The sequence below is a fragment of the Ursus maritimus genome, unplaced genomic scaffold, assembly GCF_017311325.1.
Source record: "Ursus maritimus isolate PB19 unplaced genomic scaffold, ASM1731132v1 scaffold_2, whole genome shotgun sequence".
NCBI lineage: Eukaryota > Metazoa > Chordata > Mammalia > Carnivora > Ursidae > Ursus > Ursus maritimus.
In genome coordinates, this window is record NW_024424452.1 from 9,152,509 (window position 1) to 9,177,391 (window position 24,883).

The 24,883-nt window shown below is 46.5% G+C and overlaps 1 protein-coding gene across 1 annotated transcript in view; it reads left to right on the forward strand.

Annotated features, from left to right (window-relative positions):
* Positions 1–21,932, forward strand: part of STYXL1 (serine/threonine/tyrosine interacting like 1) — a 70,168-nt gene extending 48,236 nt beyond the window's left edge. The window contains exons 7-9 of the mRNA XM_008698537.2: positions 5,490–5,587; positions 7,228–7,340; positions 21,690–21,932. Of these exons, the coding sequence (XP_008696759.2) occupies positions 5,490–5,587; positions 7,228–7,340; positions 21,690–21,821 (343 nt within the window). The 3' untranslated portion in view covers positions 21,822–21,932. The remainder of the gene's footprint in view (positions 1–5,489; positions 5,588–7,227; positions 7,341–21,689) is intronic.
* Positions 21,933–24,883: the final 2,951 nt, after the last annotated feature.

Sequence of the window (24,883 nt, forward strand, 5' to 3'; positions counted from 1 at the left end):
AAATATTTTATATTTAAATAAGTACTAGCCAAAAAATTTCCTAATTTGGTAAAAACTATAAAGTTTATCCCCAGAAATAATTATGTAGATAAATAAAAAATACTTTTGCTGTCACTTTTATATCTCTTCAAAACATAATTGATTACGTGGGACGCCTGAGTGGCTCAGTCGGTTGGGCGTCCGACTCTTGATTTCGGTTCGGGTCATGATCTTGGGGGAAGGGGTGGTGGTGATGGTCGTGGAATCAAGGGCCCAGTCAGGCTCCCTCACTGGGGAGTCTGCTTCTTTCCCTCTCCCTCTGCCCCTCCCCCCACTCACGCTGACTCACATTCTCTCTCAGATAAATAAAATCTTAAAAAAAAAGTTTGCATGGAGGCAGCATTTATGAAACTGGACAATATGAGGGTCCATAAAGCAAGACTCGACCAATCTTAGGAGATTTAAAATCACATACAGTTGTTTTTCATTGTAGAAAGCATTAGAAATTAGAAATCAACAATTTAAAAAGATAACCAGAAAATTACTGGAAACTTAGAAATAAATTTTTATTTATTTTTTATTTTTATTTTTATTATCTATTTATTTATTTATTTATTTGACAGAGAGACAGTCAGCAAGAGACACAAGCAGGGGGAGTGGGAGAGGAAGAAGCAAGCTCGCAGCGGGGGAGCCTGATACGGGGCTCGATCCCAGGACTCTGGGATCACGCCCTGAGCCGAAGGCAGACGCTTAACGACTGAGCCACCCAGGCACCCCTAAAGTTTTATTTTTTTTTATTTATTTTTTTTATTTTTTTTAAGATTTTTATTTATTTATTTATTTATGTGACAGAGATACAGCCAGTGAGAGAGGGAACACAGCAGGGGAGTGGGAGAGGAAGAAGCAGGCTCCCAGTGGAGGAGCCCAATGTGGGACTCGATCCCGGAATGCCGGGATCACGCCCTGAGCCGAAGGCAGACGCTTAACGACTGCGCCACCCAGGCGCCCCTTTTTTTTATTTATTTAAGTAGGCTCCATGCCCAACATGGAGCCCAGTGTGGGCCTTGAACTCACAATCCTGAGATCAAGACCTGAGCTGAGATCAGGAATTGGACACTCAACCAACTGAGCCACCCAGTGCCCCTAGAAATACATTTTTAAATAGCATTGGTTAAAAAAGAACTCATGATGGAAATTATGAAATATTTTCAACTACATAATAATAAAGATAACATGTATCAAAACTTGTGGAGTGCAGTTAGGCTGTGGGTAAAGGGAAATTTATAGCCTTAAATGCATCTATTAAAAAGAAGAAAAGCTAAGAATCAACTAGTTAAGCATTGATCTCAAGGAATGACCAAAGGAACAGCAAAGTAAACCCAAATAAGGAAGAAGGAAGGAATAGTAGCAGCAGATTATTGAACCAGAATCAATGAGAGGATTGAGAAAGTCAGAATAGTTTTTAAAAAATTAATAAATCTGATATATCATTGGCAAAAAGGGGCAGGAATAGCCATTTATAAAAAGAGACTCTACCTATTCTACAAATATTAGAAAGATCTTAGGATATATGAAAACTTTATTATAAGTATGAAAATTTAGATGAATGAATTTTTAAAAAATACAACCTATCAAAACTGACATCATACAAAATAGAAAATTTGATTAGTAATCGATAACTAATAAATTTCTCATAGAGAGGGGCGCCTGGGTGGCTCAGTCGTTAAGCGTCTGCCTTCGGCTCAGGGCGTGATCCCGGCGTTATGGGATCGAGCCCAACATCAGGCTCCTCCGCTAGGAGGCTGCTTCTTCCTCTCCCACTCCCCCTGCTTGTGTTCCCTCTCTCGCTGGCTGTCTCTATCTCTGTCGAATAAATAAATAAAATCTTTAAAAAAAAATTTCTCATAGAGAAAATTCTGGCTCTAGTGAAGAATGTTACCTAATGTTTAAGGAGGAAATAAAGCCAACATGATTTTTCTTTTTTAGAGAATAAAGGAGAGGAATAATTTCCAGCTTGTTTTATGAGACTAGCATAACTGACTTTACAGTCTGACAAAAAAAAAAAAAAAACAAAACATAATGCAGGTAAACTGTAGACTAATTTTCTTCATAAACACAGATGTAAAAATCCTGAACAAAATATTAGCACACTGACTACAGAGCTCCAGGGAAAGGCTAATATGTGATGACTAAATTGGGTTTGTTTCGAGGATACAGGGCCGTTTTAGGATCTGAAAAATCAATCCATGTAGTTAACCATATCGATAACATAGAGGAAAAGTCAGGATTATTTCAGTAGATGCAGTGAAAGCATTTAATATTCACTATAGATTCATGATTTAAAGAAAAACTCCAAGCAAACTGGGAATCAAGGGGAATTTTGATCTAATGAAAAAAAATTATGAAAATCTCTACAGCAAACATCACATTTAATGATAAAATATTGGAAATTTTTCTCTGAGTCTGGGAACAAGGCAAAGATGCAGCTACCTCTACTATTTAACACTGTACTTGAGGTCCTAGTTAGTGAATATGACAAGAAAAAGAAGACAGGAATTGGAAGGGGAAAAAAACTTCAGTTATTCAGACAATATAATTTTATATGCAGAAAAGCTGGAACAAGCTACAGAGAGATTATTAGACTTAAGTGAGTTTGCTGGGTTTAAGATCAATATACAAAAAATGTTTTTCTGCATACAAATGAGAAACAAACTGAAATTTTAAAAACATATACTAGCATAAGTAAGGAGGGCACGTATTGCATGGTGCACTGGGTGTTATACACAACTAATGAATCATCGAGCCTTACATCGAAAACCGGGGATGTACTGTATGGTGACTAACATAATATAATAAAAAATCATTATTAAAAGAAAAAAAAAATAAAAAAAATAAAAACATATACTAGCATAAACATACTAAATACCTAGGATTATACCTAACGGAGGATGTGTAAGACCTCTACCAGAAAATTACACAGCATGACTGGGAATTGAAGACTACCTAAATAAACAGAGGTGTTATTTTTTTTAATTAAAAAAATTTTTTTTGAGTGACCTCTATACCCAATGTGGGTATTACGTATTAGAAGCATCCATTTTGTAAAGATCTTGATTCTTGTCCAATTGGTCCACAGATTCAGTAATCCCCATAAAATTCCAATAGGTTTTAGCGTAATTCTAAGATTTATATGGAAATGCAAAGGGCAAAAATAGCTGAATATCAAAGAACAACAAATGGGAAACTTACTTGACCAGATACCAAGTCTTAAAACACAAGAAAGGCATTGGGTTGTTGGTACAGGATAGAAAAATACACCAATAGGAGCAGAATGGAGTCCAAGCAGACCCATGCCTATATAGACACTTGAATTTTGACAAAGATTTTCTCCTATATTTTCCACTAAAAGTTTTATGGTTTTAACTTTAACAATTTGCAATCCATTTTGAAATAATTCTTGGATATGGTGCCAGATGTTTTGCATATGGAGGCCATTATTTGTTGGGGGAAAAATGATCCTTTTCCTGTTGATTGATTAGATACCTTTGCTGAAAATCAGTTGACCATGTGTGTGGTATTATAGCTGGATTCTTGATTCTTTTTCATTGGTCTGTGTTTTTCTTTATATCAATTCTGCACTCTCGACTACTATAGTTTGGTAATAAATTGTGAAATCGAGTAGAGCTAGTCCTCTCCTTCTATTCTTTTTCAAGGTTGTCTCCTCTGCATTTCCAATAATTTTGGAATCACCTTGTCGGTCTCTACAAAAAGCCTGCTGGAATTTTAATTGGGATAGAGTTGAATCCATAGGCCAGTTTGGGGGAGAACTGACATCTTACCAATGTCGAGTTGCCTGACGATGGGCCTGGTCTAGCCCTCCGTTGACTTTGCTCTTTCATTTCTCTCACAAATATTTTATAGTTTCCAGGGTACAGGTCTTGCACATCTTGTGTCAGATGTCTTCCTAAGTATTTGATATTTTTGAGGTGGTTATAAATGGTATTTTTAAAATTTCACTTTCTGATTATTTGTTGCTAGTGTATAGAAATGCAGTTGATTTTTTTTAAAAAGATTTTATTTATTTATTTGACAGAGATAGAGACAGCCAGCGAGAGAGGGAACACAAGCAGGGGGAGTGGGAGAGGAAGAAGCAGGCTCATAGCAGAGGAGCCTGATGTGGGGCTCGATCCCAGAACGCCGGGATCACACCCTGAGCCGAAGGCAGACGCTTAACCGCTGTGCCACCCAGGCGCCCTGAGAAATGCAGTTGATTTTTATGTAGTAACTTTGTGTCCTTCCACCTTCTCCATCTAGATGCTTCCCACATTGTGAAGCTTTCCCCACCTCCCTCAACTTCTCCCTGCCCTTCCTCTCCAGTATCACATGCAGGTCTTTATCCCCAAACCTATCCGATTGGATTGGGGCTCTTTGTTTCTGTGTCTGCCTCCCCCATCAGGTGGGAGCTCCTTGAAGCTGGGAGAGGCTGGCCCTCTTTGGTTCATCTTGTGTCCACTAGGGTCCAGCCCAAGGTGTGGCACACAATAGGCATTGAGTGAGTGTCTGAGGAAAGAATGGATGGATGGATGGATGGATGGATGGATGGATGATGGATGGATGGGAGAGGGAGGGGGAGAGAGAGAGAGAGAGAGAGGGAGAGAGATAGGGAGGGAATGATGGACAGATGGATGGATGGGAACTGTGCTTGTATCTGCTGAAACTAAGTCAGCCTCTTTTTGTTTCTGAGTCTATTGCAGCTTTCTGCCTGCCACAGTGGTCTGCATGCTGCCCGATGTCTCCAGTAGACCACAGTCTTCATAACTAACATTCCCCAAGTGCTTACCATGTGCCACACGTTCTGGTGGCTCCTTGCAGGCATCCTGTCATTGAACCTGCCGTACACCTCCTCTCCCTCCTCTCTCTCCCTTGTTCGTGACGTTGTAGCCACTCTGATGTCTCCATTGTTTCTCAAGTCCATCAAACATGCTGCCTCTCAGCACCTTTGCACTTGGTGTTCTCCCCTACCCTCTTTCCTTAGATGGCTGCCTGGCTTGTCCCGTCACCCCTTTAAGCCTCTGCTCAAAGCCTTCCCTGACCACCCTGTCTCAAACAGCACCCCCCCAACTCTCCATCTTGCTTACCTGGTTTCTCCGTGTAACGTAACAGGCTCATTCTCCAAGCTCTTTACATATTCCTCCCCATCCTCATTTGACTCTCTGCACCACGCTCTAGGAAATTGCCATGAATGGTTAATGATAATGATGTCACGTTTATTGAGCATTTACTATGTGCCAAGTGGATTGCCTAATGCTTTCCATAGGTGAACAGACTTAATCTGCACGACAGCCCTAGGAGGTAGGGCCTGTTTTCTGAGACAGGCTCAGTTATTTGCCCGTCTCTCCCCGAAGCCAGCTCAGCATCCCTTCCCTGTGGTCCCACTGCTGTGCACGAGGCGCACTCCAGGGGGGTGGTGTGCGAGTCTGCCCAATTTCCTGTGCTTTCCTTCTGTTTAGTTTCATAGACGACAAGGACAAACTTCTGCACATCAAGATCGAAGATTCCCCGGAAGCCAACATTTCCCCCTTTTTACGGCACCTCTGTCACTTCCTTGGTAAGGAGCGATCTCTGACCAGGAAGCAGTTGGCCTGTGCCCAGGGGCCAGAGGGGCTGTGGCACCTGTCCCCATGCCTGTTCCTGATGGTGACTGCCAGCACTGAGGAGAAGAATGGCAGGGCCCAGCACAAGCCCAGCCAGGGGTGGCCAAGCCCTGGGACAAGCTCGGCCCTCAGGAGCCCTCGGCAATGTGGACAGCCACACATTTACCTCGGGGGACGTGGGGCCAAATAAGAGCACCAGATTGTCGACTGAGTGCCCCATGTATGTTGTGGCCCTGGCTGAAGAGTTAGGCCCTCTGGGGTCTGGCCAAACCCCAGTCCTGGCCTCCCTGCCCCTGTTGGGCAGTGAGTGCGTTGGCCCACCGTGGGTGTAGGCGTTCAGGGAGGCCTGCTCTGGGCTGGGCTCTGGGGGCCCACAGGTAAATCGTGCTGCATCCCTGCCCTCCTGTCTGGTCCATGGGGTGGGGTGGAAGGCAAACTCTGGAACGCTCCCAGCTCTGACTTCCACGATCCCCAGTGTATGTGCACAGCGCCCCTTTGGCTCTCCCAGCACACGTGGCAGTGACCGCTCATTGCAGGTGGAATTTTCAGTCATTCCGGGGCTCCGGATTGCCCAAGGAGAGCAAGATGGATGGAGAGAGTGAGGTTGAGTCGGGTCGGGGCCCCAGCCCAGGACCGCCTGCTCCACACAGATGCAGCCCCAGCTTGCGTTTCCGCACAGGCAGCTGGAAGATGACGTGTTGGCCCAGATATCCCTTATTTGCCCAGGAGGTTGCAACAATCACTTGACTGGTATCTGAGATTGCGACTTGCCACGTGTCCCGCCACGGGATGGCAGAGCCCTGTGGCACAGAGGGCACCTTCCAGCCCTACCTTACTGGGTGACTCTGGGCCAGTCCTGAGCTGCTCTATGCCTGTTTCCTTGTCCGTATGATGAGCACGTGGCCTTCGTCATCTCGGGGTCCTCCTCCAGCACTGACAGTCTGTGATTTTGCGTTTGCTATGTTGATCTCCAGTTCTTGGGGGTTACCGGACTAGCCTAGGAAGCCGGCTTCCTCTCACTGGGCAAGACTCAGCCTCAGGGGCTTTATTAAGTGTGATTATAGCTGATATCTCTGTGCCGGGTGCTGGGCTAAGTACAGCACAAAATCTTATGAGGTAGGTAGTCTACTGTCACCCCATTTTCTAGATTACAGAACTGTGGCTTAGAGTGACATGCTCAGGCCCCACAGCCTGTGAGTGGCAGAGTCAGGATTCACACCCAGGCTGCACTGGCTCTGTCGGCACCCAAGTGCCTGGTGGCGGGGGGGGGCAGTGTGGCAGTGGGGGACCACCTCTCATCCCCGCCCCCCCTCCCCCAGGAGGCCAACTAGAAGCAGAGCTTCCTGGCCTGGAAGCCTGGAGAGCCAAGGCTGAACACCCAGTGTGATTCTCTAGAACAGCCAGTGAGGTCCGAGGGTCCCCGTTTGCCAGGTCACAAAACTGTCCTGGAGAGGTCCTGTGACTAGCCTAGGCTGTGGTGTGCTGGGTCTGCGCTCACTCCTGAACCATGGGCCCACTGAAGCCAGTCCACTTACAGCAGCTCACATCCATGCCCCCCTCCGGACTTCCCCCCCATCTTTCCTTCCTCTTGCAGAAATTCACCTCCAGCTTGGCTCGGTCATCCTGGTCTTTTCCACCTTGGGCATCAGTCGCAGCTGTGCGGCCATTCTGGCCTTCCTCATGCACTGGAATGAGCAGACCTTGAAGGTATGCATCGCCTGGTGGAGGCTCGGACTGCAGCTGCCTCCAGAAGGCAGGGTCAGAGCTGGACCTGGGAGGAAGGGGGCCCTCATTGGGGGTGTGGGAAGAGAAGGATCTGGAAAGGGAGCTCCAAGTCCAGTGCTTTACACAGCATACCACACCGAAGGGCAAGTTCCCAAAGGTCTGGGCCAGAGGTTGAGGCTGATTCCTTAGGGGCCTGGGGCTCGGCATATGGGACAGGCCCAGGCACTCAGGCTGGGCAAGGCCACAGCCAGCAGCTCCACGTGGCCGCGTGTCCCCCGCTGCTATCGCTCTGTCTACCAGCATTCTTTCAGGCTTCTCCAAGGCCGGTGCATTTTGGCTCTTGCTTGGAGCCAGAGAACTACGACCCTGGCAGGGCTCCAAGGGAACCTACTCCAACAGTCTTTACCCAGACCGGAGAAGGGGGCAGAGACCTGTCTCCACAAACCCCATGGAACCAGCGCTCCTGATGCCAAGGACAGTGCCTTCCCATGGCACAGGGAGGTGGCGACCTGCCCTGAGGGGAGGCACAGCTTGTGCATGACTTCAGAGGGCTTCGGTGGGACCGGAAAAGCTTCCACGTATACCCAGGGCTGTGCTTGAAGGAAGGGGAGGGTCAAAGAATGCCCATGGTCAGAGCCCATTGCCAGCGGTTTTGGATATTGACCCCACGTGCTCTTTGGGGACATTGCCAGCTAGAAAGAGTTTCGGATAGCCAGCAATTCCACCTGTAGCTACCTACCTGCAGGGAGTGGAAGCCAGGGCTCAGACATTTGTGGGGTCCTGTTCGTAGCTGCGTTACTCACCATAGCCGAGAGGCGGGAGTAACCCAAGTGTCCGTTGGCAGATGATAGTAAACGAATGATCTAGCCACACAATTTAATATTACTCAGCCTTAAAAAGGAAGGACATTTTGACACCTGCTGCCACATGGATGAATCTGGAGGACATTATGCTGTGGGAATGGGGAGTCGTTTCACAGATATAAAAGTTCTGGAGATGGATGGCAGTGACGGTCGTAGATGTATGTGCCGTTGAACCATACCTCCAAACATGGGTAAAACGGGAAGTTCTCTGTTACGTCTGTTTTTACCACAACTGGAAAAGCGTCTGGACGCAGAATCACGGGGCCAGGAGTGAGAGGCCCAGACCCCTGTTCTCTCACCCCGCCGTGCAAGGTGAATTGTCAGGGATCCTTGCCTGCTTGAGTATTCTGGGGTGTGCTGGGGGAAGGAGATGAAGTCGCTCGTAAATCTGGGGAGGGAGGCCTCTGCTGTTGCTCCTGCAGGAATGTCTCCCCAGGAATGGGCTCGGGCCTGCAAAGGGCCCCTTCGTCCCTGCAAGGGGCCCCTTTGTCCCTGCCTTGTTGAGCTGGAATGTAGAGAAGAGAAGACCAGGAGCTGGGGGAAGGCAGGCCGAGTTCTCTGCCTGCAGGGGGCGAACTCCCCTGGAGCTTGAATGGGCCATTTGGAGCCCTGGCCTGCAGGGGTCCTGGCTTCCTGATCTCTCACAGTGAGGTTTGGGCACAGAAAGGTTGACAGCCCGGCGACTCTGACATTTCGTGATGCTTCCCAGCCCTACCAGCTAGTCACAGTCCTCTCTTTGTTCATATCACAGGCAGATGCCACAGCTGCTTCCAGAGCAGGCTGGGGGGGAGAACAAAGAGAGAGGGTTCCCTCCTGGCTCCTCTGAGTTCTCCAGCAGCGAGGGCCAGGCCCCCTCGGCGACAGGGCACATGTAGACCCGCACCCTGACCTTTACTGGCCTCTGCATGACTCCAGCAGGGAGGGTGAGGCCCATCCAGGTGTGGCTGTCCCGGTCAGTGGGCAGACAGGTGTGTGGGCCCCTGAGGGCCGGATCATCCTTGCTCTCAGGAGAAGCCCTGTGGCTCCCATCCTGGGGTAGCAGTCTCTGTGTCCTGTACAGGGAAGTCCTGTAGCTGGGTGTTCTGCCCTGAGATGCCATCTAGATAACTCGACAAAAGGATCTGTGGGCAGGAAGGACTGCTGCTGGGACCTTGCTGGGTCCTTTCTAGACTGAGTCAGACCTGTGTGGCGGTTAGGTTTTCTTGCTACCAAGCAACGCCCTGGATTGCTGACAGAGGTTGACCTGGGCTCAGCTCTGGGGCCCAGAGAGACATTCCCTCCTCCCATTGTCTGTGTGGTCCTGGGGTCCTCCTCAGTGCATTGGGGCAGCTGTGCCGCTGGCTGTTGTCAGCTCAGTGGTGATGTTCGGAGCCCAGGGGACTGTTAAAAAAAGGCTGTGGGCCACTCTTGGGCAATATACTGCTCCCTGGGGCTTATGGTCCCAATTCAGTTCCTTGGGAGTACCAGGACCAGGAGAGGGAAGTTGGGGAGTGAACTGGGAAGAATATGGCACCCAGGACCACCCTGCCTGCCCTTGGCTTTCAAAGATTTGGCACAAGGTTGTATGGGCCCCCAGAGCCAGCAAGCCCTGAACAAACCTATTTCAGTTCTTTTAAACTACTGGGAGTAACTTTGTCTCTTAAAGATCTTCAGAGGAAAAAAAAGAACAAAAAGACAAACCAACTCCTGAGGCATTACAGTAGCTAACATGGGCGGAGTGCTTCCCACCAGCCCGTGTGAGTACTTTATGTGAGAACACAGTGACCCCACAGCATGCTGTTAGCCCCGTTTTGCAGGAGGCTTACAGAGGCTGAGTAATTTGCCCAAGGCCCCACAGCTGTAAGTGGCAGAGCTGGAATCCAAAGCCACATGACCCAGTTTCAGAATCTGGGCTTTACACGGGGCCCTAAGGCAGCAGGGAGAGCACTGGCCTTGTAGTCCGAAGAATGGGGCTGTGGGCTGGCCGCCCCTTTCCAAGAGTTACCTGGCCGTGACCCTTCCCCCTTCTGTCCCGCTGGTGTTTGCTGTGAGTCCCAGCAGATGCTTTGTGGGCTGGAAAGGGGTTGTGAGCAGCGAGCGTGGGGGGCTATGGTTATGGTTTGTCCTCAAGAGCCCAATCTGACCTGACCAGGACTTAATAAACCTTATAACTACATAGCTCTGCTTGGGGTACCACAGATTTCTTTTTTTCATAACGGCAAAATACACATAACACAAAATTTACCATCTCTGTCATTTTTAATTACACAGTTCAGCAGTGCTAAATACATTCACATCGTGCAACCAATCCCCAGAATTCTTTTCATCCTGCAACGCTGAGACTCTATATTCATTAAATAGCAACTCCCCATCCCCCTCTTTCCCCAGCCCCTGGCAACTACCATGCTACTCTCTGTGTCTATAAAGTTGATTACTCTAGGTACCTCATATCAGTGGAATCATACAGCATTTGTCCTTTTGTGACTGGCTTATTTCACTTAGCATAATAGCCTCAAGGTTATAGCATGAGTTCAAATTTCCTTGCTTTTTAAGGCTGAATCGTATTCTGTTGTATGTAGTGTTTACCAGTGAGTCCATCTGGGCCTGGTGCTTTCTGTATTGGAGGATAATTTTTTTTTAAAGATTTTACTTATTTATTTGACAGAGACAGCAAGAGAGGGAACACAAGCAGGGGGAGTGGGAGAGGGAGAAGCAGGCTTCCCGCTGAGCAGGGAGCCCAATGTGGGGCTCAATCCCAGGACCCTGAGATCGTGACCTGAGCCGAAGGCAGACGCTTAACGACTGAGCCACCCAGGCACCCCAAGGAAGATAACTTTTTTTAATTGATTCAATGTCTTTAATAGATATAAGCCTATTCAGATTGTGTGAGTTTTGGCAGATTGTGTCTTTCAAGGAATTGGTCTATTCCATCTAGATTCTATGTGGACATGGAGTTGTTCATATTATTTCTTTATTATCCTTTTAATGTCCATGGCCTCTGTAGTGATGTCTCTTTTTTCATTTCTGATATTAATAATTTATATCTTCTTTTTTCTTAGTTAGCCTGTCTAGAGGCTTATCAATTTTGCTGATTTTTTTTTTCAGAGAACCAGCTTTTGGTTTCATTGATTTTTTTTTTCTGTTGATTTTCTGCTTCTTTAATTTTTGAAAGATTTTATTTTTGAGAGAGAAAGAGCATGCGAGTGGCAGGAGGAGCAGAGGGAGAGGGAGAGAGAGAATCCCAAGCAGACACCCCCCTGAGCACAGAGCCCAATGTGACGCTCTATCCCACCACCCCGAGATCATGACCTGAGCCAAAACCGAGAGTCAGATGCTCAACTGACTGAGCCACCCAGGCACCCCTGCTTTGATTTTTATTATTTATTTTTTTCTACTTATTTTGGACCTAATTTACTCTTCCATTTTCATTTCTTAAGATGGAGACTTAGATGATGGATTTAGATGAACATTCATCCTGGTGAATGTTCCATTTGAACTTGATTGTTCAAGAGTGTATGTTCTGTTGTTGGATGGAATATTCTATAGATGTCAGTTATATCTAGTGAATTAATGGTGCCCTTGAGTTCGACTCTGGCCGTACTGATTTTCTGCCTGCTCTGTCCATTACCCATAGAGGTGATGAAGTCTCGGTGATAGTGGATTCATCTATCTCTCCTTGCAGTTCTATCAGTTTTTGTGTCACATACATCAATGCTCTGTTAGGTGCACACCAGTGTGTGTGCGTGTGTATGTATACATAACACATGTTGTTTATCCCTTCGTCTGTTGATGGGCACTTGGGTCACTTCCACCTTTTGTCTATTTTGTGAGTAATGCTGCTGTGAACATGGGTGTACGAGTATCTCTTTGAGATCCTGCTTTCGATTCTTCTTTTTCTGCTTTACTCTTTATTAAGATATAATTGACATGTGATGTATTAGTTTTAGGTATACACCAATTATTCAATGATCATTATAAAATGATTGTTAACATCCATCACCACATATAGTTAAAAATTTTTCTCTTGTGATGAGAACTTTTAAGATCTACTCTCTTAGCAACTTTAAAATAATACAGTATTAACTATAGTCACCATACTGTATATATCCATAGGACTTAGTTATTTTTTTAAAAAGATTTTATTTATTTATTCGACAGGATAGAGACAGCCAGCGAGAGAGGGAACACAAGCAGGGGGAGTGGGAGAGGAAGAAGCAGGCTCATAGCAGAGGGGCCTGATGTGGGGCTCGATCCCATAACGCCGGGATCACGCCCTGAGCCGAAGGCAGACGCTTAACCGCTGTGCCACCCAGGTGCCCCAGGACTTAGTTATTTTGTAACTGGAAGTTTGTACCTTTTGACCACTTTCACCCATTTTGCCCAGCCCTGGCCGCTACCCCTGGCAACCATCACTCCAGTGTCTGTGTCTGAGTTAAGTTGTCGTTGTTGTTGTTGTTTAGGTTCCATATATAAGTGAGATCATATGATATTTGTCTTTCTCTGTCTGACTTCTTTCACTTAGCATAATGTCTTCAAGTTCCATCCATGTTGTCACAAATGGCAGGATTTCCTCCTTTTTAATGGTTAAGATTCCATTGCGTGTTCCATTCCATTCCACATCTTCTTTATCCATTCATCCATCAATGGCCACTTAGGTTGTTTCCATGTTTTGGCTATTGTCAATAATGTTGCAGTGAACATGGGGTACAGATATCTTTTTGGGTTAGTATTTTTGTTTCCTTTGGATAAATACCCAGAAGTGGAATTGCTGGATCATATGGTAGTTCTGTTCTTAATTTTTTTGATGAACCTCCATACAATTCCCTAGTGGCTGTATCAATTTACATTTCTATCAGCAATGCATGAGGGTTCCCTCTTCTCAGCCTTGTCAGCACTTGTTATTACCTTTTTGGGAACAGTCATTCTAACAGGTGTGAGGTGGTATCTCATTAGTGATTTTGATTTGCATTTCCCTGATGATAAGTAATGTTCAGCACCTTCTCAAGTACCTGTTGATCATCTGTATGACTTCTTTGGGAAAAGGTCTATTTAGATCTGCTCTTTTTAAAATCAGATTTTTTTTCTATTGAGTTGTAAGAGTTCTTTATATGTTTTGGATATTAACCGCTTATTAGATATATGATTTACAGATATTTTCTCCCATTCCATAGGTTGCCTTTTCATTTTGTTTCCTTCATTGTGCAAATGCTTTTTATTTGATGTAGCCCCATTGTTTATTTTTGTTCCTGTTACCTTTGCTTTTGGTATCAAATCTGAAATATCATCACCAAGACTGATATCAGGGAGCTAACTGGATATGTTTTCTTTTAGGAGCATTATGGTTTCAGGTCTTACATTCAAGCCTTTAATTTATTTTGAGTTGATTTTTGTGTATGGAGTAAGACACTGTCCAGTTTCACTATCTTGCATGTGGGTGTCCAGCTTTCCCAGTGCCATTTATTGAAGAGACTGACTTTACCCATTGTATATTCTCGTCTCCTTTGTCATAAATTAATTGAAAATATATGTGTGGGTTTATTTCTAGACCATTTTTGTTCCATTGATCTATGTGTATATTTTTATGCCAATACCATACTACCTTGATTACTATAGCTTTGTAATATAGTTCAAAATCAGGATGTGATACCTTCAGCTTTGTTCTTCTCTCTCAAGATTGCTTTAGGTATTCGAGTGTCTTTTATGGTTCCATACACATCTTAGGATTGTTCTATTTCTGTGGAAAATTACATTGGAATTTTAATAGGGATTGTATTGATTCTGTAGATTGCTTTAGGTAGTAAGGACGTTTTTACAATATTAATTCTTCCAATCCATGAGCATGGAATATCTTTCTATTTATTTGTATCTTCTTCAGTTTCTTTTATCAATGTCTTATAATTTTCAGTGTATAGGTTTTCACCTCCTTCATTAAATTTACCCCTAGGTATTTTATTCTTTTTGATGCAGTTGTAAATGTAATCATTTTCTTTCTTTCTTTCTTTCTTTCTTTCTTTCTTTCTTTCTTTCTTTCTTTCTTTCTTTCTTTCTTTTTTTTAAGATTTTATTTATTTATTTGACAGAGAGAGGGATACAGCCAGCGAGAGAGGGAACTCAAGCAGGGGAAGTGGGAGGGGAAGAAGCAGGCTCCCAGCAGAAGAGCCTGACATGGGGCTTGATCCCAGAACACTGGGATCACGCCCTGAGCCCAAGGCAGACGCTTAACGACTGAGCCACCCAGGTGCCCCTTAATTTCTCTTTCTGATAGTTCATTATTAATGCATAGAAGTGCGCCTGATTTTTGTATATTGATTTTGTATCCTGTAACTTTACTGAATTTGTTTATTAGTCCTAATGCTTTTTTGGTGGAGACTTTAGGGCTTTCTCCTTTCCTCCCTCCCTCCCTCCCTATCTCTGTTCCTTCCTTCCTTCCTTCCTTCCTTCCTTCCTTCCTTCCTTCCTTCCTTCCTTCGTTCCTTCCTTCCTTCCTTATTTCTTTCCTTCCTTCTTTCTTTCTGTTTCTTTTTTCATCTTTCTTAGATTTTATTTCTAAGTAATCTCTACACCCAATATGGGCTTGAACCCACAACCCTGAGATTAAGAATTGTATGCTCCAACCCTGAGATTAAGAGTTGTATGAGCCAGCCAGGTGCCCCTCAAGATATTTTTGATTTCTCTTTTGATTTCTTCATTGACCCATTGGTTGTTCAGTAATATCCATATATTTGTGCATTTTCCAAATTTTTCTTGTAATTGCTTTCTAGTTTTATAGCATTGTGGCCGGAAAAGATGCTTGATAATATTTCAATCTTCTCAAATTTATTACAATTTGTTTTGTGGCCTAATATGTGGTCGGTCCTGTTCCATGCACCTGAGAGGAATGTGTATTCTGCTGCTTTGGCATAGAATGTTCTGTTAATGTCTGTTAACTCCATATGGTCTATTGTGTCACTTAAGGCCAGTGTTTCCTTATTGATTTTTGGTCTGGATGACCTGTCTGTTGATTAAAGTGGGGGTATTAAAGTCCCCTACTATTATTATATTGCTGTCTATTTCTCTGTTAATATTTGCTTTATATATTAGGTGCTCCCATGTTGGGTTCATAAATATTTATAAATTTTACATCTTCTTGTTGTATTGGCCCCTTTATCATTACATAATGACCTTCTTTGTCTCTCATTACAGTCTTTTTCTTAAAGTCTGTTTTGTCTGATATAAGGGTAGCAGCCCCAGCTTTCTTCTGGTTTCCATTTGCATGGAGTATCTTTCACCATCCCTTCACTTTCAGTCTGTGTGTGTGTCAGAACATCTGAAGTGAGTGTCTTAGGCAGCATATAGATGGGTCATCGTCATTGTCGTCGTCTTCTTCTTCTTCTTCCTCCTCCTCCTCCTCCTCTTCCTCCTCTTCCTCTTCTTCTTTTAAATCCATTTAGCCTGCGTCTTTTGATTGAAGAATTTAGTCCATTTACATTTAAGGTAATTATTGATACGTATGGACTTACCACCATTTTGTTAACTGTTTTTTGGCTAGTTTTATAATTCCCTTTTTCGTTCTCTTGTACTCTTCATTTGTGATTTGGTGATTTTTCCATAGTGGTATGCTTATTCCTTTCTCTTTATCTTTCGTGTATCCATTATAGGTTTTTGCTCTGTGGTTACTATGAAGCTTACATAAAACAACTTGTAACCGTCTGTCTTCAGTTGATAACAACTTAAGTGTGAACACAGTCTAAAGCTCTACATCTTTACCACCCACCCCCCACCACATTTTATGGTTTTGGTGTCACAATTTACATCTTTTTGACTTTTATATCATTAAAGAATTATTGTAGTTACAGCTCTTTGTACTATTTTTGTCTTTTAACCTTCATACTAGATTTATAAGTGAACCTACCACCTTTACATTAGATTATTCTGAATTTTACTTTACCAGTGATATTTATACTTGCCTGTTTTCCTGATACTAATCAGTGCCATTTCATTTCAGCTTAAAGAAGTCCCTGTTGGGGCGCCTGGGTGGCACAGCGGTTAAGTGCCTGCCTTCAGCTCAGGGCGTGATCCCGGCGTTCTGGGATCGAGCCCCACATCAGGCTCCTCCTCTGGGAGCCTGCTTCTTCCTCTCCCACTCCCCCTGCTTGTGTTCCCTCTCTCGCTGGCTGTCTCTATCTCTGTCAAATAAATAAATAAAATCTTTAAAAAAAAAAAATAAAGAAGTCCCTGTAACATTTCTCGTAAAGCTGATCTAGAGGTGATGAACTCCTTTGACTCTTAATTGCCTGGAAAACTCTATCTCTCCTTCAAATCTGAAGGACTGCCGTGCCCTGTAGAATATTCTTGGTTGGCAGTTTTTTTCTTTCAGCACTTTGTTTTGTTTTTAAAGATTTTATTTATTTGTCAGAGAGAGCACAAGCGAGCAGAGGGAGAAGCAGGCTCCCCGCTGAGCAAGGAGCCCGATACAGGACTCAATCCCAGGACCCTGGGATCATGACCTGAGCCACAGGCAGACGTTTAACTGACTTAGCCACCCAAGCGTCCCTCAGCACTTTGAATATATCCCATCACTGCTTTTTTTTTTTTAAAGATTTTATTTATTTGTTCAACAGAGAGAGAGACAGCCAGCGAGAGAGGGAACACAAGCAGGGGGAGTGGGAGAGGAAGAAGCAGGCTCATAGCAGAAGAGCCTGATGTGGGGCTCGATCCCAGATCGCCGGGATCACGCCCTGAGCCGAAGGCAGACGCTTAACCGCTGTGCCACCCAGGCGCCCCATATCCCATCACTGCTTTCTGGTCTTCAGTGTTTCTGCTGAAACTCTGCTGAGAGTCTAATGGGGCTTCCCTTATGTGTACCAAGTTGTTTTTCCCTTGTTGCTTTTAAGATTCCCTTCTTGTCTTTAACTTTTGACAATTTCATTGTGATAGGTCTTGGTGTAGATCTCTTTGGGGTCCTCTTTTTTGGAATTTTGTGGGCTCTGGATGTCTATTTCCTTTTCCAGGTTAGGGAAGTATGCAGTGTTATTTCTTCAAACAAGTTTTCTGCCCCTTTCTCTTTCTTGTCATTGTGGGACCCCTGTAATGTTAACATTGATCCTCTTGATATTGCCCATAAGTCCCTTAACATATGCTCACTGTTTTCTTTTATTCTCCCTCCCTCCCTCCCTCCCTCCCTTCCTTCCTTCCTTCCTTCCTTTTCCACTTTCATTGGATGAGCTGCACTGCATTATCTTTGAGTCCACAGATCCTTTCTTCCACTTCATGGAGTCTGTGGTTGAATCCTTCTTCTTCTTCTTCCTTTTTTTTTTTAAAGATTTTATTTATTTATTTGACGAGAGAGAGAGGGAGAGGAAGCACAAGCAGGTGGAGCTGCAGGCAGAGGGAGAGGGAGAAGCAGGCTCTCCGCTGAGCAAGGAGCCTGGTGTGGGACTTGATCCCAGGACCCTGGGATCATGCCCTGAGCCAAAGGCAGACGCTTAACTGACTGAGCCACCGAGGCACCACTGCTTGAATCCTTCTATTGTATTTTTTTCAGTTCAGATATTGTATTTCTCAACTCTGTGATTTGTGTGGTACTTTCTTACACTTTCTGTCTCTTAGTTGGAATTCTCATTTTGTTCATGCATTGTTCTCCTGACCTCAGTGAGCATCTTTATGACATGAACTGTTTATCAGGTAAGTTGTTTGTCCCCATTTCATTAAGATGTTTTAATGAGGTTTTAGCTTTTTCTCTCATTTGGAATGTATTCCTCTGGTTTTTCATTTTCCTCGACTCTTTTGGCTTCTATGCATTAGGGACAACAGCCACCTTTCCCGGTCTTGAAGGAGTGGCCTGGTGTAGGAAATGAACCTTATGGTTCAACCCTTTCCTAGTTCTTGGTTGTCTCTCAAACATTGTCCCATTGTCTAAGCAGCCTGCTTTGTTCTTAGTGGCTCCCAGTAGTTGAGGGTATGCCAAGACCTATCAGTGTCCTAAGGGGAGGATCTCAGTCTGCACCTAGATTCAGGATGATTGGAAACAGCTTTGAAAGTATGTAAATATACCTTTTGCAGGGGAAGACTGGAAGGTAGGCGTTTCTGTCTGCTCTTTTTGCACTGAGCCCTGGGATGATAGCCAGTTAATAATTATTTCTTGTTTTGCTACTGTCCTATTGAAGCCATAAAACGCAAGCCCCACCAGCCACCTGCTTTCAGTATTTTTGGGTAGATAGCCAGAGTGGAATTGCTGGATCATATGGTAATTCTATTTTTACTTTTTTGGTAATTACTATACTGTTTTCCGTGGCAGTTATGCCATTTTACATTCCCACCAACAGTGCACAAGCATTCCAGTTTCTCCACATCCTTGCCAACACTTGTATTCTCTGTTGTTTTTTATTAAATAGTAGCCATCCTAATGGGTATGAGGTGGTATCTCATTGTAGTTTTTTTTCTTTCTTTTTATTGTGTTAAAACACACATAATGTAACACCATCTTAACCATTTTTAAAAATATTTTATTTATTAGAGCACATGCAAGTGGGGGGTGGGGAAGGGCAGCACAGAGGGAGAGAGAATCTCAAGCAGACTCCATGCTGAGCGTGGAGCCCTACATGGGGCTCAATCTCACCACCCTGAGATCATGACCTCATGACCTGAGCCAAACCCAAGAGTTGGACGCTTAACTGACTGAGCCACCCAGGCGCCCCTTAACCGTTTTTTTAAAGTGTACAGGTCAGTGGTATTAAAATACTGTTTAGTGCTATACAGCCATCACCATCCATCCCCATAACTCTTTTTGTCTTGTAAAACTGAGACCCTATACCTATTAAACACTAACTCCTCGTTCTCCCCTCCCCCAAGCCATGTAGCCACCATTCTACTCCGTCTCTATGATTTCAGCTACTCCAGCTACCTCCTATCAGTGGATCACACACTATTTGTCTTTTTGTTGTCTGGCTTATTTCACTTCTCATAATGTCCCCAAGGTTCATCCAGTTGTAGTGTGTGTCAGAATTTCCTTCTTCTTACAAATAGAATAATATTCCACCATGTATGTATGCCACATTTTGTTTTTCTATTCATCCATTGATGGACACTCGGGTTGCCTCCATGTTTGAGGTGTTGTGAATAACGCTGCTACAAATATGGGTGTACAAAAATCTCTTCAAGACCCGGCTTTCAATTCTTTTGGGTAGATACCCAGAAGTGGAATTGCTGGATCATATGGTATCTCTATTTTTAATTTTTTGAGGAATCTCCATATTTTTTTCCCGTAGCTGCTGCACCATTTTACATTCCCACCAACAGTGCAGAAGGGTTCCAGTTCCTCTACATCCTTCCCAATGCGTGTTGTGTTCTGTTTTGTTTTGTTTTTTAATAACTACCTTAATGGGTGTGAGGTGGTATCTCATTATAGTTTTGATTTGCATTTCCTTAATGATTAGTAATGTTGAGCAAATTTTTTCATGTGCTTATTGATCATTCATGTATCTATTCTATAGAAATGTCTATTCAAGTTCTTTGCCTATTTTTTAATTGGGTTGTTTGGCGTTTTTTGTTGAGTTTTAGGAGCTCTTTCTATATTCTTCATATTAACACCTGGATATAAATCAGATATATGATTGGGAATGTTTCCTCTTATTCTGTGGCTGCCTTTTCATTCTGTTGATCATGTCTTCTGATGCATTGCAGTTTGTTATTTTGATGTCCAGTTTGTCCATTTTTTGATCACCTGTGCTTTTGGTGTCTTATCCAAGAAATCATTGCCAAATCCAGTGTTATGAAGCATTTCTCTTATGTTTTCATCTAAGATTTTTATAGTTTAAGCTCTCACATTTAGGTCTGCAATCATTTTGAGTTAATTTTTGTACATGGTGTGAGGTAGGGGTCCAGCTTGACTCTTTTGCATACGGATATCCAATTTTCCCAGCACTATTTGTTGAAGAAACTGTCTTTTCTCCTTCGAATGGTTTTGAAATCCTTGTTGAAGCCATTTGGCCATATGTGCAAGTGCTTATTTCTGGGCTGTCTGTCCTGTTCCTTTTGTCTGAATGGCTGTCTTTATGCCAATACCACACTGTTTCGATCACTGTAGTTTTGTAATAACTTTAGAGATTTGAAATCAGGAAGTATGAGAATTCCAGTGCTGTTCTCTTTTTTTCAAGATTGTTTTGGCTATTTGGGGGTCCCTTGAGATTCCATATGAATTTTAGGATGGGTTTTTCAATTTCTGCAAGAAATGCTGTTGGGATTTGGTAGAGATTGCACTAAATCTATAGATACTTTGGGTAGTACTGACAGCCTAACAGTATCAAGTCTTCCTATCCATGTGCATAGGATGTCTTTCCATTTATTTGTGTCTTTTTAAGTTTCTTTCAGCCATGTTTCATAATTTTCAGGGTACAGGTCTTTTATCTTCTTGGTTACGTTTATTCCTAGGTGTATTGTATTCCTTTTGATGCCAGTGTGAATGGAATTGTGTTGCTAATTTACTTTTTGGATTGTTCATCGTTAGTGTATAGATATGCAACTGATTTTGAGTGTTGATTTTGTAATGTGGCAACGTTGCTAGATTCATTTATTCTGACAGATTTTTTTTGGTGTAATCTTTAAGGTTTTCTACACATAAAACCATGTCATCTGCAAACAGAGGTAATTTTACTACTTCTCCAATTTGGATGCCTCTTTTCCCTCCCTCCCTCTCTCCTTCCTCCCTTCCTTCCTTCCCTACTTCCTTCCCTCCCTCCTTTCCTTTCCTTTCCTTTCCTTTCCTTTCCTTTCCTTTCCTTTCCTTTCCTTTCCTTTCCTTTCCTTTCCTTTCGCTCTGGTTAGGACTTCTAGTATAATGTTGAATAGAAGTGGTGAAAGCTGGCGTCCTTGTCTTATTCCTGATCTTAGAGGAAATCTTTCAGTCTTTCACCACTGGGTATGATGTTATCCGTGGGCTTGTCATATATGGCCTTTATTATGTTGGCATGCATTTCTTCTCTTCCTAGTTTGCTGAGGCCCCACTTTGGCCTTTTCCTTTATCCTCTGTCCTCAGTCCGGATAGAGACCAGCTTGTCCTCTTCCCTTCTAAGGCGGACACCTGAAAGAAAGCAGCTTCAATTTCCCTTCTTTGAAGAACTCCCCCCACAGTTCTCTTCCCCTTTCCATGAATGTATCCGTTCAGAATGCAAACCTTTGCTGAGGCTGCTCTGTGTGCCAGGCATGGGCATGGTGCCCTCCTGCCCACAGGAGTTTTTACCCATGTTGCTGAACCTCACGGGAGCCATCTGAGAAAAGAATGATCTCCGTCCCCATGTCCAGCAGCAGAGGGGGTTGCTCAGAACAGAGCCAGCTCCTAGGACTCCTTGCCCTGATGTGTTAACCTCGGACTGCTGCTGTTGCTGTGTCCAGCCGTTAAGCCATGTTGCTGGCCTGTGGGCAGATGCCTCCTGTCCTGCCGCAGCTGGCTCTGGTATAGGTGGAAGGGCCCCGGTCCAATCCTGAAGTCTGCTTTCTCTCCTCGCATTGACAGAAGTCCTGGGCCTATGTCAAGAAGTGCAAAAACAACGTGCATCCCAATCGTGGCTTGGTGGCTCAGCTGTCAGAGTGGGAGAAGGTCGTCCTCGGAGACTCTGTCACAGACATCTTGGATCCACTCTACTGATCTCTGTGGTCCAGCTCTGGGTCCTGAAGAACCTCGCTTGGGAGCCTCTTGTGGGTAGTGGGCCAGGCTGTGTAACCAGGTTGGTGTGGAAAGAGGCCTTTGCTGCATGGAGTCCTGTGTCAGCTTCTGTGGTGGTTCTTCTCAGGCTCCTCGTTCACCTGGACCCTTTGGAGGCTGGCTGGGAGGAGCTCCTAGGATCCCCCCTGCCCTGTGTTTGTCCACGGGGGTGTCACAATGCCCACCCACGGGTAGAGATCCGCCAGACCCAGACTTGGCCCAGGTGCCAGGCTCCACAGCTCTGAGAGGCTCCTGGCACAAGTACACCTCATCCCAGGCCCCAGCACTCTCCACCACTCCGCCTGTTGATGACTTGTTCAGATTTCCTTTCCTTCCTCCCCACTCATTTCCTCCTGGCTGGGTTCCCCAAGAAGAGATTCCCACCCGTCCTATCTCCTACACCCATGTTTCTAGAAATTCTGAACGTACTTCTGAGCGCTGGCAGCACCCACAGCACCAGTCAGGAGAGGGCAGAGGATGGGACTGACAGGGAATTTAGGGTGTCCGTGTCATTCAGCAGACATTCCCTGCCACCTGCGTGCTGCTGGGGAGGGACATAGAGGTGAAGGCCATCTCACCTCCCAGGACTCTTTGCAGGAGGGTGGAGTTCCCCCTCCCGCTAACGGAAGCCCAAGCCCTCAAGGAGTGGGGTTTTGCTCTAACGATAAAGGCTTTCTGGTCAGCGTAGGCTTGGGATCTGTTAGGATAGGAGGTGGAACAGAGAGATTGGGAAGGCTGCAGGCAGTGACTCTGTGGGTTAGGGACCTCCTGGTGGGAAGGGTAGAGCCACTGGAAAGTTTCCGTCGGGTACATGGTGGGGATTAGGCTTGTGCATTAGGACTGGCAGTCTGGTGGCTGTGAAAGAACAGTAGCGGTGAGCCTGGAGGCAGGGAGACGGTAAAGTGGCCGCTGTAAAAATCCATCCAAGAAAAGAGGCTCCGAATCCTCTCCCTGCAGAGGCGCAGCTTTCCCAAGGACGAGAATGTTCGAGGCAGGGGTCACCTCCGTGGGCCTGGGTTTACTGCCAGCATGACGGGCCGGAGCTCTGTGGGCCCTACCGCGCAGTTGGCCCGACACTCGGCGGAGCCCCAGCCGGGAAGCGCCAGCCGCACCAGCCCCAGGCCCGCCGAGCGCCGCGGAGAGAGCGCCCCTGCCGCACTTGGCCCCGCCTCGGCCCCGCCCAGGGCCCGGATTGGCTCAGATGGAGGGCTAGCACGCCAGCGGATCCAGGCCTTTTCCCATTGGTGGTGGCATGCGCGAGCCCGGAAGCGGACGGGGCGGCGGCGGCGGAGGCGGCGGAGGCGCCTCTCGGGCGGGCCGGGGTTGCGGCGCGGTCCTTGACTCCCGCTTGTCCGCGCGTGGCCGGCAGCCATGCATCCTCCGGCCCCGGGCCCGCTGGGGACTGCCTGCGGGACCGGGAGGAGCTGCAGCAGGACCAGAGCATCCAGGTGAGTGCTAGTGTGGGCGCCCACACACCTGCTGCCCTCTGCGCTCGAGGTCAAGGGTCGGGCCGCCATGGGTCGTGCAGTGGGGGGTTCGGGGTCAGGGATCGGGGACCCTGGCGTCGCTCCGGAGGGCGGTGAGGCCCCGGGTCCTGGTGGTCCTAGCTGGACCTTCCCCTCGGCCTCAAAGGAGTGTCTCGCGGCAGCCCCCATCGCCCGCGCGGCCTCTGCGACCCCTGCGGAAACCCACTGAGCCTGGCGGACCTGGGGCCTTGTGCGCGCGGGGCGGGGGGGGTCTCGGAAAGAGGCCCCGACCCCTGCCCCGTCAACTCCCAGGGGAGTCGCCGCCTGAATCAAAGCCCGCCGGGCCCAACCTTGGGTCAGTCACTCAGCAAACATGCCGGGGGCGCCGCGCGGTCCCCGCACTAGGGCAGCGCTGGGGGGTCTGGGCTGAGTGCAGCCGGGGAGCGGCCCGGCGGGGGAGCGGCCCGGGAGGCGGCCCGGCCCAGGCAGGGGAAGTGGTGTTTAGGTGAAGTCCCTGGATGGGGGCGGGGCCCGTCCAGGGTGAAGGACAGCGCCCACGAAGGCAGGGTTATGTGGCTGCTGGAAGGAGAGTGAGGGGAGAAGCGGGTGGGCTAGACCCTGCAGGGACTTCGTGGGCCTGGACGGGATTGGAACCTTTCTGATACCGCTGGGGAGCTATGCGAGGAATCGTCTGGATCTGGCTTGTGTGGACCATTGTGCCGTTCTGTGGGGAGGCCAGCAGGCGAGAAGACTGCTGGTCTCTAGACGGGAGAAAGTGTTTGGTAGTGGCAGGCAGATGTGGCCCATGTTGGGTTTTGAAGAGGGTGTGGTGGCCCCTTTAGGGCATGAGAAACAAGACCTGGAAAGGGTAGAGCCTGGGCCAGCTGCGTACTTGGTCATGCCTTTGTCTCTCCTGGCAGACCTACTTTCCCAGCCTGGCCATCCCTGCCTGACCTTCCTCACACTGCCCCTTGTTGTCTCCAGGCTGCTCTTCTGGAAACTCACCCACCAGGGCAAAGTGCTCTGGGAAGCTTTGGGCCAAAGGTGCTGGGGGAGGGGTAAAAGGACTGGTCTTAACAGCAGGAGTTCTAAGGGTGAAGCCTGATGACCTTTAACCTGGGAGGCAGATGCTGGGAGTGCCAGAGCAGCAGGCTTCTTGGACAACCCCAGGCCCCCCTGCTCTAGCAGGCTGGGTAGGCAGGAGGATCTGAGAGACCCAGAGTGGCCTTGGGCAGCCTGACTGGTCCAGGAGGTAGACCCTTGTGCCTGGATTCCAAACTCAGGGTGGGGCAGAGAGGGGTGGGGACAGCTAGTAGGTGGGCTGAGATGAAGCAAAGCTTCTGGGAGTTGGTCTGTTTCTGGGACAGGGGTGCTGTGAGGGCTTCTGGGCTTGCAGGGGGAGCCCCATCTCCTGGCCAGCCTGGGGGAGAAGGCAACCTCAGGGAGTCCCCTCGGCTGGCTGCCTCGTTTTCCTGCTCAGACCCTCCCAAGGAGCCCCGGGGGGAGTCCGTGCCTCCCCCCTCTGCCCAGCAGGCTCCG